This window comes from Symphodus melops (genome assembly GCF_947650265.1).
Source record: "Symphodus melops genome assembly, chromosome: 14".
Taxonomy (NCBI): Eukaryota; Metazoa; Chordata; class Actinopteri; order Labriformes; family Labridae; genus Symphodus; species Symphodus melops.
This window is the reverse complement of record NC_136704.1, coordinates 13,968,199-13,989,626: the sequence shown is the minus strand read 5'-3', so window position 1 is coordinate 13,989,626 and position 21,428 is coordinate 13,968,199. Positions and strand designations below refer to the sequence as shown.

At 39.3% G+C, this 21,428-nt stretch overlaps 1 protein-coding gene across 2 annotated transcripts in view; it reads right to left on the bottom strand.

Annotated features, from left to right (window-relative positions):
- LOC306835012 (contactin-associated protein-like 2) overlaps nt 1-21,428 on the bottom strand; it is a 214,968-nt gene that overhangs the window by 81,527 nt on the left and 112,013 nt on the right. For both annotated transcript variants that reach the window (XM_079361381.1, XM_079361382.1), the window contains exons 4-10: nt 20,541-20,688; nt 16,545-16,597; nt 15,924-16,074; nt 15,252-15,436; nt 12,122-12,265; nt 11,005-11,266; nt 4,792-4,941 (exon numbers count right to left, since the gene is read on the bottom strand). In XM_079361381.1, the coding sequence (XP_079217507.1) occupies nt 4,792-4,941; nt 11,005-11,266; nt 12,122-12,265; nt 15,252-15,436; nt 15,924-16,074; nt 16,545-16,597; nt 20,541-20,688 (1,093 nt within the window). The remainder of the gene's footprint in view (nt 1-4,791; nt 4,942-11,004; nt 11,267-12,121; nt 12,266-15,251; nt 15,437-15,923; nt 16,075-16,544; nt 16,598-20,540; nt 20,689-21,428) is intronic.

The following is a 21,428-nucleotide window of genomic DNA, read 5'->3' as shown; positions in this document are numbered from 1 at the left end:
ACTCAGAAGGTGATAAAGTACGAAAGTTTTTGGTAAAAAGATATTGCAAAAGTAAAAACAGAAACTTATACTTCAGGATGGAATGTCACATGACTTTTCTTTCACTAGTACATCCACCCATTTGTCTTCTGATCCTGCAGAGTCAAAGAGCATGACTTTATGGCCCATGGATTTACATGTGTGTGTTTGTGCGAGTGTGCATCTGTCCCAGATCTTGAGAAATTCCATTTTTGGATGTCTTGTGTCAGTCACTTGCTAATTTCTCTCAGCACAGCGTCAGGAGAGAGAAACTACAGGCCGTTAAATAGGCTTTTGGTTCAGGAGGCTGCATCTAAAGCAAACTCAAAAGGATGGAGGGGGGCGGAGATGAGAGGGGTAGACCTAGTTAAAGAGGATAAGAAGGATGAAAGGAAGGAAAGAGAAGAGGTCCAAAAAAAAGGACTAAAAACAAATGAAAGGTTGTACCGTGGGGAAAATAATCAAGAAAAAACAAAAGAGAGTCAAGAAAGAACAAATTAAACTCAGGAGGAGTCTCAGGGCCAAATCAGTTTCCTCCCTCGTAGAAAGTCATATCTTTTAGCTCTTCAATTAAATCTTGGAGCCACTGAACCCCATTCAAACTGTTATCACTGAGCTGTCATTTAACGTCTGCCTCTTTTCACCAAATATCTGCCCTGCTATATTATTTAATTACTAATTCGGTTAACAATAGGGTTTTATAAGAGAATCACAACAAACGGGCAGTTTAAAGCATGTAAAGAAAAAAATACAACAACAAATTCAATAGAGGTCAAGATGTATGGGAAAGGAAATTGTATTTCCTTAATGATTTGAATATCAGTTCGAGTGTTTGCTAACTATCCTTTGAGCTATCAAATGTCCCAACATGGTCATGAAAATACACAAAACATAACCACAACTGGGTAATACATTACATACACTAAAGCATTATTTCGTGAAGATTTTCAGCATGCTCGTCTTCATACACTGATGGTGTTATCATCAAAGCTTTCTAAAATAAAATTAATGTAAGTACTGTCATAAAATAAACAGATTAAAAGCTCTTTCAAGGAGAACCTGAGTACTGCATCACAACTGTGTCTTATTTGTGTTTCACTGCTGGACATAGGCAGCTGGTGTGTCTTCTTCTTCTGTTTATTAATTTATTAACATATGTGAGAGAACCTGACCAGCATCTGATTTCCATGTTACATACTTTTGGCTAAATGCATCAAACCAGAGATATTCTACCCTGTGAACTTGGTACACCCTCTGTTTACATTCACACTCTTTATAGCTGACTAAACACAGACTGAAAATAATTTCATATTTATTATTATTATTTCCAAAACAACTGAATGTGGAAAATGTTTGTTTAAATGCCTTAATGAAAAAAGAAATACCAATGTGCTCTTATCCTGTCTTACTTTTATCACACTGTATTGTTCCTTAAATGCCAATTCATGCATTTTCTTCAGACTTTGTTCAAATATGTGCATCATGTGTAGCCCTGCATATTCCGAGCAGTCAAGCTTCAATATTAGTATAATTGCTCCTATGTGTTTTCATGTGGTAATTGGATATGCTTATTTGTCGTTAAGCCACAGTGAAAAAAACAACAACAGAAAAACATAAATTGAACAACATAGAAAACAACAGACAGTACAACCGTTTTTTTCCCTCACATCACATCACAGTAATGTTGGCAATGCACACAGTAAGAAAAACACTCCAGGCAGAAATATGACCTTCAAAGTGCCGCTCTGTCACTTTGACACAAGAGAGAAGGTGATGTTTGCATTAAGAAGAAAGAGAAACAATGTCTTTGAATTTTGAAATAGAGCATTCAGTATTGCATCGTTAATATAGATAGTTGGTGGTAGAGCTATGATGGTGGCCAAAAAAAAGTCTGGCTTTGAGCTATGTGTAAGCGTGTTAGTGCTTGATGTCATATGTGTATACTGGAGAGATTAAGCATGCAAAAAAAGAAACATGGATTGTGCTGCTCAGCGGGATGTTCAGTTCAGATTCCACTGATGGTGTACTGAAAACCTCGGAAACACCTCAGCGTGTGCATAACCTGCTGTGACAATAAAACTATCAAATGTATCACTGAACTTCTTCTACATATCTCATTAGAAAAGGGTTTAAAATGTATCAAAGATGATGCTTTTACTTGTTTCTGACTTTATGGTGTGCTAAATCACTCCTATTGTACTTCCCACGTCACGATGAGATTTATGGCTACCTGGTGGAAGGCTTCATCATAATTGACCTATAGCTTGGGTCTGTATAAAACGACATGGATTGTTCATGATACTGAGGGGTTTGTTATAATTTTGGCTCTCACAAATGAGCCTCATTCAGTGCTGATGGGATACTTTTAGAGAGCTTTTGGACAACTTAATGTGCTCGGCCTCTCTGACTCATAGAGCTGAACAATCACAGAGAGGAACTGTGGGCGAGCTAAAGGCTAAACTACCTTTCTACTCTCGCTATATTACTCTGTGCAATAAAGGAAATCAGCCTCAGACACATGGTGAGGTTCAGCGTTTGGAATACATTCTGCATATTCGGCTTGAATTTTGAAGCTTATGTTTTCACTGTACAAGTTTGCTTTGGAGAATGAAAACAATCATGCTCCACATACACAGATATAGATGGCTTGAGGCCTTCACTGTAAAGGGCTGTACTGTTCTGATGGAGAAGCAAGGGGGTTAAATACACAGACATAAAATAAGTTTATGAAACTAGACAAATCAAAACAAGTGAAGTAAATTGAATCTATTAAACTCACTTTCACGATTTAAAGTGTCAGTCTGAGACACCTATCGAGTAGCCTTACAAGATGTGGAGCTCAAAAACCTAATTTATGGTCTAGTGGTGTCAGTAAAATCAGCTGTTTCAGCCTCTGAATGAAACAGTTCATTTCAGCTGCTTTCTCTTAAAGGAGTTGATTATCTAGGACACGTGTGGTGGGGGTGGGGTGAGTAGATGGAAGTAACAAAGATTAGACTGTTTGTGTTCATGCATACAACCCGCCCAAAACCTAAGGGATCAAAAAAGATCCTCGGGAGTGCAGTGCTTGTGAGCAGCTTCAGTTTCAACGTTTTCCCTCCTTTTTCTTATTCTCGAATGAAGCTCCCATCTTTTTTTTTTTTCCGTCCAAAGTTCCCTCTCTCAATTATTTTCTTAGTACCAATCATTTACATCACATCTGTCTCGCTTCATTTCCCCTCCACCTTTCTTTTCCTGTCTGCCTGTCTGTTTGTCTGTCTTCTTCAAGGGATAAAGACATTACACAGTTTCTCTTCTCCAGGCCAATATTGATCCAAACTCAGCTTACCAAAATCAATAAATCAACAGTTGAATCACAAAAAGACTAGAGGCTGAGAGGGAATGAGAGAGGGATGGTGGAGAGAAACCAGAAAACAAACTATGAAAAGCTGAAAAATGAAACTAAAAGATGAGGTGTTAATATCAAATGAGTCTGTAATGCTGCAGATTAAAGAAACAAAGGAATCCCTATATCAAAACTGTTGACGAAGAAATGTTTTGAATGCTTCTAAGTGAATGTAATTCACATATCAAGGCCGAACAAACTTTGATATCATAAATCGAAAGTACACAACATTCATGGATTGAAGGGGTATTCCCTTAGGAGCAACTCGGCGTAAATGAAGATGAAAAACAGAAGGAGTGTTTGTGTGCGTGTGCATGTGAGGCGCTCTAATCCTTATTGACCAGCCTTTGGAAATGGTTCAGCTTGATGCAGAAAATTGTTCTCTGATAGGGAGAGGGATGGAGGCCTGATAGATCGCTCAGAGCCCAGACTATCTCTCACAGTTACTGTCATTTTATACAGGTTCCAATCACACACAAACACACACACGCAGTCACAGACACGGACCATCTTCCAGACAGACATTCAATGTTGTCTGGCTTTATTAACCTGGCATCCTCTTAATTCAGACAGACTGTGGCTGCTGTGAGTAAACTAATTCTTCAACTCTGACGACACCACTGGGATAAAGATACCCAGTTTGATAAATCATTTTTAGACATTTTACTCAGCAAACACACCAACAGACAAACACACATACCCACAAAGCTGGACAAGGTCTCTAAAACAGAAGCAGATACATGTTTTTCATCCAGCAATCTTTCTTATTAACCCGGGTCAGATGATTAACTACAAAACAAACGAAAACTGATCTGCCTAAGGCTACATTCACACTGCAAAAAAGTCAGATCAAATCCAATTTTAAAAAATCTAAATGTTTTTTTCTTTGTGTGGCTGGGATCTGTCACAATATGTTGACTTTGACCTCACTCTGAGTGTTCAAACAGGACTGGTGTGAGCAGGGCTTTGTAAGTTCAAAATCGTTTAATTATCTGGCTCTCTTAACCCCCCAAAACCAGATCAGGATAAACAGTCCTTGTTGTTGTTATTCTGTGGTACATGGGGATCAGGTCAGGACCATGACAGCCAGTTCACACAGGAATCTGATACAGGCAACATTTAAAAAAGGAAGCAGATGAGCAAAACTCTTAATTAAACTTTAAGATTTGCTGTGTGGGTGTTGTCAAAAAGTTTTTTGATCTGTCACTGAATGCTGATGGAAACGAAGATGAAGGGTTTTAAGGTGACCCTTACCTGCGGCTCGACACGTTGTGCAACCAGTAATTTGGGAATTTTAGGGTTGCGAGTCCTTTTATGTAATGTTTTCCAGACTCAGCACCAAACTAAGTGATGTGTGTGTGTTTTTTTGACTCTTCTGTGACCCTTACCTCCCATGTGATAGGTTCCTCCAGTGGTGATGCTGAGCGGTGAGGTGGAGCGCACAGCAGACGCCTCCTCGCCATCTATCGATAACATGGCAAAGTTTTCCTTGGCGACCAAACGGATTGCGTGCCATTGTCCATCGTTAAGGCTTGAACCTAAAGGGGGTAACAAAAAAAACAAAAAACAAAGATTCAGGCAAAATGATCAGCTCTTAAAGGAGTGCATCATAAATATTGATACAGACTCGTATGATACAGTTATCTAACCAATGGTGCTCAATATTCTCAGATCTCAGGTTAAACATTATGAGTATCAAATTCTTTAATCTTAAATCTTCTAAGACGAGTTCGAGCTTTCACACCTTTACACAAAGACTACAATGGTTTGAGTTTAATTCCAGATCCCCACATCTTGGGTGAGAAATGTATGTGTGGGAGACTGAAGCTAAAATCCATTTCTGTCTGCGAGAAGTGGCTCCCTATTTTTCTCTTTACAGTCTACTTTATCATATATCCACTTCTTCTTCACAGTCACAGCACTCCTGGGTTTCTTTTCATCATTTTTTGCCTCCACCCATCTGACAGGTGGATGTGGCTTTAGACAGAGACATGCCCCAAAGAAGAGGAATCTACCTTCTACCTCGGCTACATTTTCAAGAATTCCACATGGGTTCTAATATATATGCCAATGCCCCCCAATTTTTTTCTTTCGTTCCAGTTTTGTGCTGTAACTCTTTTTTTCCAAGACGATAGCTGCCTCCAGTCTCAAGGCCTCTGAGCAGATTTCTCTCCATTAACTCACAGAGGACCCTATTTGTGTCAGAGAGACATGCGTTTTAGTGCTTACAGGCTTTGGGCCCTCTGTTCAAGTGAGTAACGTTTTAAACATGTTGCCTTTATGCATACAGTATGTGGATGAAGTGAGAGTGTTGGATTGTGCCTGCATGTTTTGTACTCCCTCTTTCTCTCTTTGCTCGTAACTTTGCTCCACTAAATATGAGTGATGTTTTGGAACAGCTTGTCCTCATCACACTTTCATCTATACATCATGACACCAATCTCTATTCTTCATCCCCTCCCTGCTACCTCTCTGTCCCAGATCCTTCCCTCTATCTGTCTTTATTTCCTGTCCTGTGTTTCTGCATTCCCCATCTCCCTTTTCTCTTCTCTGTCTTTATATTCTTTTTCTCTTGTGGCCATTAGCTCATCGTTTTAAATCCAAGCTCTGCTACCTGCTTCACTGACTGTAACACATTCATAGTACAGACAAGTGCAGAGAAATTCAAGGTATGGTCATGTGGTCATGGCAGAGAACATTGAACTTCATGCACTTATAAGCGTGTTGCATGTATCAGAACATCATCATGTGTTTAGGATCTGGTGCCAGTTTATTCCATGTCTTTGTCTTGCAAGTAATAATTACTTTTGGATGGTTTATTTCTACCCAGAATGCACTTGGAAACCCTTGACTGTCATGTCCCACTCTCAATAAGCTCATAAAAACTGTAAGACCATACATTACCAAGTAAAGGAGATGAATGCCATCTATATGTGTGCACCTTTACTCCTGTGTATATGGTTGTGCTCCATTCAGTCCTTCACTGTTGTACACTTTGGGAACACCCCTGCTCAGAAAGTAACCTTGATGTGCATTTGTACCAACAATCCCATTTCTGACTGTGTATTGGTTTGATGTTATCACTATTAAGCTCACCACTTCATCCGCTCCCTCTATCTAACTCTATGTCTTGATTGTAATGGAAAACGAACACTGTGCAACCTCATGTTTTCCTCATCCGTTCTACATCACCTGCAATACTGTAGCTTTGAACGATGAGCTGATCAGTGAGAACAGGGTTGAATCTTAACTCTCACTGCAGCTCGGATGAAATGTAATGTAAAATTGTCATACGCAAATGTATGTTGCTCTTTTTCTCTTCATCTGTCAAAACGTGTCACAGGATTACTGTCTGCTGCAGATAAAACAAGAAGAGAAAATGACAGATAACGGAAGAAGGAGGGAGAGCACTGTTCAGATTTGGCTTTCAAAAGTCAGTTTCATGACTGGCTCGTGTTGCCATTTATATTTAAGGCACAAGATGACGAGCTGAACATTACTTTGGTCATCAAAAAAAAGAAAAGAAAAAAAGAACATACACTATGAGTTCAGAATTCCCACTCCATCATTGTTGTACTTTCTATAGTATAAAGAAAAACAATCTGATAAAAATTGTATCCCAATTGGAAAAATGACTAAAACAGACAAGAACTTAAAAATATCATTTTGTCTGACATTGTTTTTCATTTCTTTGAGAACAAGAAACATTTAAACTCTTTTTCCAACTCTTTCTTCTCAAAGACTCTGTAATCCAATGAAGAAACATTTGTTCTTTATTACCGACACATTGCCGAGGCCGCTCTGTTGTGCAGATAAAAAGCTGTTGAAGCCTATTCTTTAAAGTTGATTTGTTCTTTCAGGTTATTTTCTGGTGTTCTGGTGCACAACAGAAAAGACATTTCCGAAATAAACAGAAAAAATAAATTCATAAGTAGTGGATTCTTACAAAATGCAGTCACTGACGGCCTTACTGTGCTGCACTCTGCACGAGGTAGAGATGATACTTTTGATCCTGTTAACATGTTTTCACAAAGTTCATGTAAACCCAAAAAGGTCTGATTGGAGGTATTTTTAGTGGGTTGAGTTGTCACAAAGAGAGCAAACTCTGCTGCTGGATTTGCTGACCTGTGTGTCTGGAACAACACAGGCCTGGCAGAGGTTTACAGATGAGCAGCCAGACTGGGATCAATATCTGGGATGTGCTGAGAGAAAGAAATTGTTGGTGGTGGAACAGAGGGGGGGGGGCAGAGGAATATCAAAGCTGAGCAGCAAAGGCAGAGACAAAGTTGATGGTCCTTCGAAAGAGAGCTGAAGCTTTTAGCTGACATTTCCCATGTCAAATTGGGATCTGAGGCTTCCATGACAATCAATTTGTTTCTATAATTGTATAATAGGTCCACATTTTGGCAACCAAAAAAAAGTTCTCCCATCTGTCCAAAAATCCAAAATGTCTTTTTCTTTTGGTGGGACCTCTTCAAGAAAGATTTGACCATTTAACATTCAAACACTCAGCTACATTAGAGTTCACAAATACTGATGAGGCTCACCTGCCTAGTCTCTGACAAAGCTGACACTATTAATTTTCTCGTAATATCAGATTATCTAAATACCAGTGTAAAACCTCATAAAAATAATTCATATAACCCATAATCTTTTATGTATAAGAAGAACATTTTGTTGCACTTTCCTGCGGCAGAAAATGTCCTTATCCTTACTGCTCCTTCCTTCAACCCTCTTCTCTCCATCATTCTTCTCCCCTCCTAACATTTCTCACTTGTTTCTATTAAATATTGATCCTGTATATACAGGATAAATGAATTTTGTCTGCTATGAATTTATGGCATCCTCTCACATCCATTCATTTATCCTCCCCCATCTCATCTCCTTCTCTCCTCAATATTCGGTCCTCAGAGGTACAGTAGTTTGGAGGGCTTTGCACGTCCTCACAGGCGGCAACCTGCCAGCCACATGGAGCTTGAAAACACCACATTTTAAGTCCTTCCAAAACAAATGCACACAGATAAACACACATACACACAGGCGCTGGGATTCACACGCACTCTGGGGAAATGAACCAATATAACGTTATAATCAAGGGTGGCTGTGGTATGTTTTTCCCTCAAATCTGTGCCTCAGGCCTTTCCATTATTGTGATTCCTTCCTATTCGGACTGTGAAAGTAACCCAGTGAGTGTGTGTGTGTGTGTGTGTGTGTGTGTGTGTGTGTGTGTGTGTGTGTGTGTGTAGGTGTGTGTGTGTGTGTGTGTGTACGTGTCTGATGGTAATTCGGCATCTCAGAGGAACCGATGTTATTACTTCTAGCTAAGTTGATGTGTGTGAAGGCCTGCATGCAAGAACACACGCACAGTTTTAACACGGCAATATTTCTTGCTGAAGAGGTGGCTGAATCAAACAATTGATGCTGAATGTGGATTTGTTCAAATGTTCAATGAGCATTGCCTCCAACTGAGAATGGTTTGTGACTATATTAACCAGTGAAGTCAAAGAAAATTATTTACACAAACAATGAAAATGATTATTAAATGCATCAAAAGATCGAACTTGTTGATAGAATCCTTCTTTAATAAGTGAAGTGCCTTATAAAATTGAGAAAAGAATATGTCATACTGTAATTATGTTTTTTTTTTTATCAAAATGAAGAAAATATAGTTATGACATGTCCTCAGGTACATTATGCTGTGTGTGATGACTAGTTTGAGTTTGTTTTTGCTTTTCACTTCTTCATTTTTGAAAATCTCACAGCAGTACAAGAATATCTCTTCGCTGCACAAGCATGGCAGAAAATGACTATTGTTTCCTTGGAAACAATGCAGGTATCCAATAATTTAATAGTAAATCAAGAGCGGTAATCAGTAGGAAGTATCTTCAGAACACAAACTCAAAAACACTTCTGTATGAAGTACAAAAAGCAGCTCTTATGCTCAGTGGATTTAGTTTATTCATCCAGCTGTACGGCCATTAGGCACCATCTTGCCTTTATTGTAGAGATAGGGAAGTAGGTAAGGAGAGAGAGAGAGAGAGAGAAGAGAGAGAGAGAGAGAGAGAGAGAGAGAGAGAGAGAGAGAGAGAGAGAGAGAATGACGTGTGGTAAAGGAGCCACAGCCTGAGCTGTTAGCTGAGGACTCTGACCTCCATGCATAACCACCACCAGTGCCCACCAGCGCAACATTTTCAACACCAACTCTTTTTAAGCCGTTGTGTACTGAAACTCAATGGCTCTTGAGAGAAAGAGAAAAGACTTGGAGAGTTAATGAGTAAGAAAGAGGAGAGTAATGGGAAAATTGGATCAGAGTCCCAACAGGAATCACGACTAAGTAGTCTCTATTAATGGATGACAGACATCCACACAGGTATATCATTAAATAGGCACAAACAGTCTAATGTAGAGTGTTCCCTCAGAGGCCTCATCACCCCTTTAATTTCCTTTTCCATCTTTCTGCTGGGGACAAAGGAAGAGAATGAAATCACAGAAGAAATCACAAAGTAGAGCGAAGCATGGTTCTGCAGCGGTTAGGCTAACATGGTTGCTGTCTGGAAAAAGTGACAGTTGTCAAATTTCAGGTGGTATATTTGTCGAACACTTTTTTTTTTCACGTTTAATTCACACTGTTGGTAATAATCAGGTGGTGCAAATAATGTGAGACTTTCTGAACAGCAGTACATGGTGGTGGTTTCTCTGAGTTTTTCTCACAAAATGTCTTCTAGTCAGGCACACTGGGTGGTTGGTTGCAGGTGTACTAGGTAAACATAGTTATGATTTAAAGATGGCCTGTGTAATTGTATGGATTTTTTGTGTGCACATTTTTAATTTCCTATTGGAATCTATCGCCTACAAATCTAACAAATGGCACCCGAATATTTGGTCTGCAGATTTAATCTCATCTTCCAATAAAACAGATTTACTATCCTTTTGTAGCCTCTCTCTGTCTCGTACTATTGAATAATAATATGCTAAAACAATAAGTTTTACCCTCCAGTAAAAGCTTAATTATACGTCTGAATCAGCCACTGCTAAACAGCTTCATAAACAAACTGTCCCCACTGGGAGAAGAAAACTGTGTAGTCTCTGTAAGAACCTCTCTTATCTCTCTCTAACTCTCTCCGTTTTAGCGTGTGCACATCTGCAGGTCTCTCCCTGATATGTTTGCCATTAAGAGGGACAAAGCATTTCATTACTGTTGAGCTCCCACTGTGTCGTTGGAGCCAGAAGAGTGGCTTTCTTTCTAAGAGATAATAATGACACAATCAAAGCAGGGGGCTTGTGTTTGGGTGGGCTAGTCTGTGTTTTTATGTCTGTATATTCTGGTAATTCTGATTTAATCGCAGGCTCAAGCCCAATTAGCCTCGAGGGTAACTCCATAATAATCCCTTCCCTGGGCATAATGGCCTTTTAATGCTGCGGTGGACAGAATAAACCAGTGTGCCACAGGATAAAGAAGGAGAGGCAGAGGAAGACAAATGGTAGGAAAAGAAATGCAAAGGTGTTAGACGGCATTCTCTAATTATTATCGTAAATTTAAAAAGGAATAAGCTGCTTTTTGAGATGTGAGTTTTTGGGAGTTCATCTGTGAGTAAACTCACCTGATGATAGGTCGACCTGGTTGTTGCTGGTCCCCTTCGTCACGTTGATGTGAACCACCACCTTGCTCTCCTCCAGGGAGATCTCCACAGTGCCGTCATCGAGATTACTGAAGAGGAGGAGCCCATCTGGGTTCCACGTACGAAACTGGAAGCTCACAGATATCGCGTTGTGATTTGCCCGTCCTGGCAGCTGCAGGAAGCTGGTGGCGTTAAAAAAGACAGAGAAGCTGTGGGACTCCACGCAGGAGAAGGACAGGTTACGCTGTGAGGACGAGATAAAAAAAAGGAACAGATTAATTTGTAATTAAAAGGATTTACTGAAATTAATCTTTGAAAAAAGGAATGCTGTTTTCTTTTGAGTCCCACCTCTGCACAAATACCTTTAGACATTCCTACTTCCTCTCTGTTTGTCTTTTAAATCAGGAATAAACAACATCTTTTGAGCACTCTCGGCAAACAAATACCCTTTGAGGAACTTTTCTTCCAGGAACAAATTCAGAAACGAATTACCAACATCTCCAACCTTGTGCTGATTATCTAATCATTAGCAAACACTGTATATTGAGCCGCATCCCAATCAATACAGGCTTTCTCATTGCATGACCCTATAAGCGTTTATATCTGAGAGGAATTGTTTTTCTAGGAATTGATAGCTGTGTGAGTCATAAAAGGAAACTTAATTAGCGTCTTCATTTTTTCAATCAGTTCAAAAGAGATCGAAGGTGATAGCCTGGCTGTGCACTGATCAGGAAAAACCTGAAGATATGGGTGCTGACAGTGCATAATCAGCAGTTTAGACCTGAATACAAACTGTCCTACAGTCGTTTGTGGTGACAACTGGGTCGCTGTGGTTTGAAGTTCGAGATGTCTATTATATAAATAGAGAGCACAAAGTCAGAAGGCAAACACATGGAGGGGCCACTGAGGGGTCACTTGTATCTAATTTATCATTAATCTGACAATGTTGGTAGAGTGAACATACCTCTTATTAAGAGTAATTGATAAGAGGTATGTCCACTAACCAGTTGCCTCAAAAACGTGATGTCATGTCTTGCATGTGAGTTGTCAAAATGTTATATGTTGATGTCTTTCTTAAAGTGTCCGTGTGTGTTCTTACAAAGCTGGAGGTGTCGAGCTTCTTTCTGCGGGCCAGGTCTGTGATGTTGTCTCCGTTATAGTTGATGCTCTCCATGCAACCTTTAAAGTTCTTCCTTCCTCCTCCCGATGGCTTCCCACTGTATGGCATCCCTCCAAAACTCAACTGGATAAAAAACAGAAGGAACACACTAAGATACCGATGGATAGAGCAAACCTTTCTTTTTTTTGACAATTAATAAGGTTGTCACTTTATGGTTCAAAAATGGAAAAAAAAAAATCTACGTTCAAATAGTTTACAACAAAAAAGAAGATATGATTGTAGCTTTTTGAAACAGAAACAGCTGAGCTTCATCGGCTGGGTAAGTGACCCTGTAAATATTTTGACCCCGAAGTAACATGTGCTGAAAACAAAAAAAAAACAAGCCCAGTACAGTCACAGTTAAACGAAGATTATTAAACTTCAACTGGAAAAAAAGGAATCAAGTGGACATTGATCAAAAACCTTGATCAAATACATCATATTCATACAAATATGTAATTATAGGTCTAACTGTGAGAGCTGTGGGGACTCTTGTGAGTTCTGGGAATCTGCTTTAAAGAAAGAAGGCTGAGGTCAGGACATGGAGGATAAAAAAGATGCATCTGGTTGGAAGTGCTGAAGGACATGCAACTGTTGGAAATGTAAAATCCTGTATGTTTCATAGTTCTTCTACAGCTGTACATTGTTTAGTTTTTTTTTCCCCAGCTACAGCTCTGACAGATACCAGTCGATGTGTGTCTGTCTATCTCTTTATACGTTTGTGTGACTGTATCTGTCAGATGTGATGCTCCAGTAGTCTTCGTAATTACTGCCAAGGGTAGACACAATTGCACCCGGATATTTGTTCTGCAGGATTAAATGGCAGCAGGAAAGAAAAAAGCACACACAAAAACACACAATCATGCACAAGATGGATTGTGCAGACTTGATGTAGTACATGGGTAGACTATGAGTAAAAGCTGGTCACAATTTGTCTATCTTTAGCTGGACTCATTCAGGCGGTAACACTCAGGGAATCCATTCAGAGTTCACGTTTTGCTCTCTCTATCTCTCACATACACGCACGCAAACAAATCCTTGTTGTAAAGATTTCCCTGAAGATCCCTTAATTCAACAGCTTCATTTTAATTGGACTGTGGTTTGTCCTGCCCCATGTCTCTGGAACAGATCAACCATATCAGCTTTAGCATCTGCTAAAGGTCACAATGTCAAAACATATCAATACAAACACACGCCCCCCTGTGCACAGCTTCACAAGTCTGTACATGCACTGTGACCCACAAGTGCCTTGATGCTTTTCTGTCTTCAGTGTTATTTGGTGAACTATAGTGTGTGGTCAAGTGCTGCTGTGGTCCAGTGGTGGAGTCGGCTGTCTTTGAATCGGAAGTGTTGAGGGTACAAACTCCAGCTCAGGCAGCCACAGGTAAGCTGTGTCCTGTGGCAAGACACTTCATGTCTTGCATGTGAATTGCAAGTTGTGAATCACTTACTATAGAGATGGCCACTTCACATGTGTGAATAGGTAGGTTGACCTGCAGTCAGTAGACTAGAAGTAGACTGCAAGTTCATTTACCATTTTACACTTTGCATTAATTACACTAATTATGGGAGTTTTATGGAAAATAATTACAGATCAGCGTAAAAACCAATACCTAATTTCCTGTGTGAACTCGATGCACTATACGAACAGAGAAAGGCTCCTACCATTGATGAAAGGTTTTTTTCTTAAAGTAATAGCAAAATCATTGAAAGACCAGACGATTAGGTAACATGGTGGAGACAGCATCATAAAGAAGGAATATTTATAAGCACGGGTGAGAGTTTGGATTTTAATTCTCAGACCCCCCTGTTGAGACTCCCAGCAATTTAGGTGAGTTAAGATTTTATCTGAGAACTTTTCACAATATCACATTCAATATTTTAGGGAGAAAATCCGGACAGCCCAAGGCTCCCCAAGCAGAAGTGTGACTCATGATCCTCGAGGACTGAAGTTCATGTCCATCAATAAGCTCCAAAACACAAATACACAACTCAGACTTGAATGAAACAAAGTCTGCAAGTCTGTTCAAACAGGCAACTCACAGTTCACAGCAACACTTAATATGCATAACCACCTCTCTACAGTGCACATCCATTTTATTATTCTGTAAAGCAGTTTTTACAGCCATGCTTTCCCTTCCCACCACTACTGCTGTTTAACAGCTCTACACCAGCATGCACCTGGAGCTTCTGAACACAAGTTAACTTCGAGGTAAAGTTAGTAAGAAGTTAGAGCCAAGAAACCAAATATCAGAATTGCCCATTCAAATAGATATACTGAAATAGATACTGAACTATAACTCAAATTAATATGACATTGATGACAAGATGAAAACATTAACCTGTCACAAACTACCTCTATTGCACTGAAGTTGTACTCTTTTACACATGTGAACCAGTGGTATCTGTATTAATGTGCAGAGAATTGAAAGGCACATACAGTACAAGGTCTGTTAGCTAAAACCACCAAAACTGACTCATGTTTGCAACATTATTTTGTAAGAACAGATGGAAATGCAAATTCTATTCCTTGCCAAAACCATAGCCCCAAAGCTGCACTGTGCTAATCCGCATTATCAGCCTTTGCCTTGATTCAGTTTCTCTGAATAAAGGCGACTTAACTGAATTTATTTTGTTACATTTAACACATAAAAAAGAAAAATGTGCATTTCCCTTCAAACTAACCCAAGGCTGCTTACACAGTAACAAGCATTACTCAGGGAAAAAAAGGAGCTAAATAAGGCAGCTTATCCATTCACTTTTTGTTACTCACTTGTTTTTTCTACATATCCTCAGAGACATCAAAATGCAGCTGTTGAATCATTTGATACCAGAAGGTTTTTGTCGAAACTTGATGTCTGCCCAATTGCAAGTCTCACAAAGGATGAGATGTAATGAGTGTTTGAGTTGCACATATGGCTGGCACAGGTGTAGGTCTATTCATGACATCATTCTCTGTTAGTACCTGGTTGTGGGTTTTGACATTAATTCATTGAATGGGGTTTTGGTCTAACTTTAAATGTGAAAAACTGTAACCTGTATACTCAGTATCATTATTTTTTTTTTTTACCTCATAGTCCAAATCGAGGTGGTCGAACTCTCCGTTGGTCCTGAAGTGCTGTGTGTGTAGGTCCAAGGTGAAGTTGACGTTACGACGGTATCGTTCAAGAACCACTGAGTGCCAGTGATTGTCGTCCAGGAGGCTGCCGGTGGTCACAGAGGTATGACCCAGGATAGAGCCGTACTGATTACTGCCTGGAATAAACAGAGCATTACAAAATGATTGAGTAAAACAACAATATTAAGACTGTAAATGATTGATTTTTAAAGGCTAAAAAATCATTTAAATATTTTAGGTAAAATATTATAACTCTGTAAAGTTTGCCTAGTATCAGAGGGTTTCACTAAATGGTAGCTTAAAATGCAGTGGCAGAAGGGTTATCATAAAGCCAGATGATCATAAAGTCTACTCAGATGATCTAAATCTTTTAAAAGGTTTATTTTTGGGGTTTTATGCCTAGATTTTAGAGAAAGGACAGTGACTCGTCAGAAATAGCAGAGAGAGAGAGAGAGAGAGAAAGAGAGAGAGAGTGGGGTATAACATGCATGGAAGGAGCCACAGGTCGAATTCGACTGCTCAGAGGGCTATCCCCTCTGTATATGGGATGCACACTAACCACTACACTTCTGGTGCCCTGCCTTGCATTTCTATCGTAAATAAATGACATGCTTGTTTGCTCACCCAGGTTTATCTGCAGCAGTAGTTTGGCCTTGTGAAGCTCCAGGGTAATGTAGTCTCCCTGCTGGCCCTCTCCATGAAGAATCACACCGTCGCTCTCTGACGTCTTAAACCTCAATGCGATCACATCTTTAATGATCTTCATTTTCTTCACCTGGGAAGTAAGTAAAAGGAAACACAGAATAGTTGTTTAACACCATAGGTGGCACTTTTTCAAACTCTTAACATTGACAAAATTAGGGATTTTTACAGTTCAATAGAAAAACAACATAAACAACAAACACAATTACCATCTTGACACTTTATTGGTACTCCTTGTACCGAACTCTGTGATTGTATTCTAACTTTGTACTAACACTCTTGACACTTATTCTTCTTTGACACTTTATTCTTTGTTGATAGGTTAAATGTTTTAGTGTAGTTGCACTGTCATTATGTGCTGCTCTGTGTGCCCTTGAATTGCCCCCCGGGGACAAATAGTTTTTTGAATTGATTTGAATAGTTTTTCTTTCCCATATACACCTACAGAGGACTATTTGACGATTCACAGTGTAACTGTTCTAAAACCACATGGCTTCATACACAATTGTCAAAATTGCTCTTAATAAAGGTTTTAAATTCTACCTTAAAACGGTACGAGATGACGCCTTGTCCGTCAAAGTTGATCACACCAGCCCCTACAAGGGAAACAGAAAAGGGATAAAAGATTATTGATGTCAACTGTGACTGCAGATAAGGAGAAACCTCATCTTACACTGGAAAAGAGCACGAGTCAAGTGAATACAATGTCATGAGTTAATGTGTGATTATTATGAGTGATTATTGTATTGGATTGCCATGTATTCAAAACCTCTGACAGAATCATGCTGAAAATTTGAAGAGTAAAAACTTGCATGTTTTAAGTCCAATAACAATTTAAGCGTTTGATAATGTTCATAACTAAATTCTCAAGATGTTCAATAAAAAAATCATGCTCACCTCAAATTATGTAAAAACTATAAGCCCAAGACATCACCAGGTGTTTTCACTTAATAAGCTGATTAGATGTTGGGAGGAGCTCTGCCTTCAGGCTTCACTCAAAGAAGAGGCTGAATCAGCCTTAATTAACAACACCTGACTGTGCAGTTAAATTTAATAACCAATGTGCTTGACCCGAACTCATTTTTAAACGAACTCACCCTCTCAGTTGTGTGCATTTGACAACCACATTGATCAGAAAGTAGCAACGCCAATTCCACTGAAGAAAGAGTCCACAGTGTCAGACTGTACCCACTCTACTACACATGTTGCAGGGCCCCTGCACCTTCCAATATGCTGCCACAATTATACAGATCTCTCTGACATAGGCTTACACACAGATGTGTCACGATAGTCCTGCACATCATTTTTTTCTGCTAATAAAATCACTCACTTATGACATCATGTCAAGGTGAAGTTGGGGTGGACTGAACTGATGTCGAAATGTTTATAATGGAAAGACATAAATGTAATCCTTTGAAACTTTTGTCATTGGTGAAACAGCAATTTATGTGACTTTCAGTAGAAAACGATATCACAGCACACCCACCAATATTTTAATAAAGGAATTTTTTGCTTTTTAGTAATTGGTAAATGTTCATTCTGTTGAAAAAAAATTATAATTGGAAGTTGGTAAGTAAATTTCTTTTCGTGACTTATTTCTCTGTTGGACCAACTTCTGTTCAATTTAATAAAATCGAAACAGTGAGCTTTTATTTTGGATGCCACACTATCAACTTCCACCAACAAGCATGAAAAAATGGTTATGATCTATAAATCTAATTGGATATTTTCTGAAGTTATAACTTGATACTTTTTCCATAATTATTGTTTTTGTTTCGATTGAAAATTTGTGTTATGCTACATTTTGTTTAAAGGATATTCATCCAATCCATAAACAATATGATTTAAATTCCTTTCAGTGTCATTGCCATTGTTAATAAAACATCATCGACCCAGCAGGTTTCCACTATAACAGACAGGACCAAGGTTAAAGTGAGACATGACACGTTTGCTTCCTTTGAAATTCTTCCTGCATGAGAATAATTGTGTTTGTATAGGAAATTAAATCTGTAGCCTTGCTTTTCTTCACTCACATCCAGCACCACCTTTTCATGACTCATTTGTGAAATAATTGATTTTCTGTTGATCCTCTGTTAATCAAAATTGAAATAAGCATGTAAATTCCACAGCATGTTTGATCAGGACCCTTTATAGGCTCCCTCTCTGGCACAAATGCATAAACACAGTCTTGTGATTGCAGAATCCCAAATGAGTCATAATATGGTGTTGCATTTAAAAATGATACATTTCCAAACCCCCCAAATTATGACCTACAACCATATTTGGTGATTTTGCTGAGAGCACAGCATCTATATTTATCTACCTCTCTCTCCTCCTACTACTTGTCTTTGTTCTTCTTTCATCCTCTCTTTGTCATTGCACAACACTTTCACTTCTTTTCTCTTTCATTGATAGATCAGGAAAAAATCTAGAGGAAGTCGACTAACAGAACTCTTCAGCTCTGAGGTGTGCAGATAAACAGACAAACGTCTGACCTCTCATTTTCTGAAAGGAGCAGTGCTAGTGCAATCATGAGCGAGCAAACATGGGGGATTGTGGGCGTACAGGTGCAGATGTTTGTAAGTGTCTCTGTCTGTCCGTGTTATCACTATTCTCTGAGGCGTTAGCATGTGCTCTCATCGAACAATTTTAAAGGAGTGGCGGAGAATGTTCATAGCTTTCAGAAACTACATATATGTATCATTGGTTGTATATACAGATGGATGATACATCTCCACCTCCTCCAAATTTACGAAAGTGAAGCCAAAAACCCCCCTGCAATGTTCGCTTTGGAGTCAGAGTCAGCAGGATTGACTTGAGAGATTGACTTAAAAAGTCACAGCAGTATTCATGTCCCACCACTTCAGCTAACCGCAGCACAGAGTCTTTTGTCGGTATGATAAAAGACGATAACACGATTCATGACGCTTTCATGATTGTAATGTTTCATAACGTCCCTGCCCCTGTTCCTACTCTTGACTTATTTGCTACTAAACACTGCAAGAGCCTTAATTGTCAATCTGGTTGTTTTTACCCCTTTTTTTAAATATTATACATTAGATCTAAACTTCTCTAAAAAATTTAAACTTGTAAATCAGATGTTAGAGAAGAACTACATGAATGTATATATGCATGCCCCAAACAGCATGAATCAAACCTTCGACCAGTGTAAAAGGGACTGTAGCCTCTGTTCACGAGGTGCCTAAGAAATGTATTGTTACATATTGAGTTTATGCTATTTTACTACATGGTGCCTTCACCTGAACTCTTCATGTCGATGAACAACATCCACACCTTGTTGTATGTGTTGCTTCTGTATGTTTGCATATAGTTTACTGCAGTGCCTCTGCAGGTTTGATCATATGTAATCATCTTTTCTTGCTTTGTGCATACACTTGGGAATCTCTGTGTTTGCACCACCTCTCATCATCATCCTTATTACTGACTTGCTTTTCTTCTTAGATTGGAAGTAAATGAATAGGATAAATATAATCAAAGAGGTGAAGACTGACTGGAATGTAATACACGCCCTTGCATTCACATATAGACACTCAGATGTATCCACACAAGACAATCCCATCTCCAGAATGAAGGATGTATATGTTTCCCTTATAATGTTAATTTATTCAGAGATTTAATTGAAAAGTGTTCTCAAAATCAATTTGGCAGCCTTAAATAGGATGAGAGTGAAACGGCTGGAAGGAGAGTCAGTTCCCTGGATGATACATGCCTGTGTGTGTGTGTGTGTCCATCAGTCTCTTAGTGTGCACTGCATATTTTTGCAAGGTTTTTTTAAGAGTTTTGTTTGTGTTCTGTGGAGCACGTTTAAACTTGAATTAACCAAATATTCCTAATTGCCTATAACATAAAGATTTTGGCTGTTCATATCAGTACTGTATTTGACTAAAGCGCTGATCGCAGTGGCCACATAAAAGGCCTTCCAGAAATGATGTGGAGTACACCATGCTTGCCCCGTGGTAGGCTGCAGAGCAAATGGAGTAGGCACATATAAACAGCGCAAGTTGCTAGTTGACCGAAACAATAGTTCGGAAAGCAACTTATACCACAGCACAATATATGTTTTCACTATTCCACTATTAAGAAGAAAGCCCTGACCTTTCTTTTGCTGGGAAGGGGAAGATGGGCAGCAGCTACTGTAAAAAGATGATGAGTTCCTCAGGGCATGGATTTGGGAGAGTTTATGCTCGTTCAGCATGTGAAGCTCTATAAAGCCCGTTTCACAAGCACAACACACATTTCTGCTGCTTTTTTAAACACACCTTGAAGGCCTTAACTGTTGGAGATTTCTCTCCTCTGTCCTGGTAGATCTTTAAACTAAAGGCCCTTAACATCAGGACTGCCTTTTCCCTGCAGCTTTGCAGCTCATGCCTTTATCACTGTACAACAATGCGTTTTTTTATTTCACTCTAACTCTTGTCAGTGAACATAATCCAGACAACCTTTATTTACAAGAGTGATAAATTAGAAAGAGATGAATTTAGACTGTATTTGTCTGTGTGTGCAAGTGTCTCCACTCACAGTACGAGCAGCCGTACACTTCTATACGCAGACCGATCCGTCCTTCCTCACTCCAGTCCAGCGGCACAAGGCGTAGAAAGCGTGCCACAAATCCCTGCTGCAGCTCATGGCGAACTGAGCTTTCAGAGTTGGAGTTCCCAGAGAAGGCCTGTAAACACACACATACACATTTAAATTAAATTTATCAAAGCCACAAGTCGGCAGTCCAACAAGCAGCTTTAGGAATAAGAGCATATGTATTTGTTCCACTCATCACTTCCTGCCCAAAGGTGCAGACTTGCAAATCATGCATAATAATTATGACTCTAAATATCTAATGTGTCTGCCATAACACTCTCTGACTGCAGGGGTTGGAAGAGGAAACTGTGTCTTGTTTCCAGCTCAGTGTAGATGTCAGACACTCCCTGTTCACATCGCTTCATATTTAAGCTGATTTCAGGCTCTCCAGAGACTCACTGAGGCTTGTGATGAGGTTTACAGCCCCCCGTCTTATTAACATTTTGCTCTACACATTTACTTAGTGCACTCTCTTAAATCCGTCCCTGCAGAAACATCATCTACTATATTGTTTACAAAAAAGCAAATTTATAGAAAAATGGTCATATCTCTGGAACTTTTTGTTTTTACGTTACATGCAATCTGCGTGCAAAAAAAGCACACAAGATATCAAATGGAATAAAATCACAAGTACTTCACTTTTTCCTTCAATACATCCCCTTCATGTAGGCTATATGGAGAGCTAGCAGAGCAGTGCTAGTCAGCTTGCAACAAAACAGCTACATAAAAGTGGGAGGTATTTGAGTACACCAAGCTACATCTGGTCATTTGCCAATGGCACCAGTCCACATCAACTGAGGCCATTTCCAAAGCTTTCAGTAAAGTGACAGA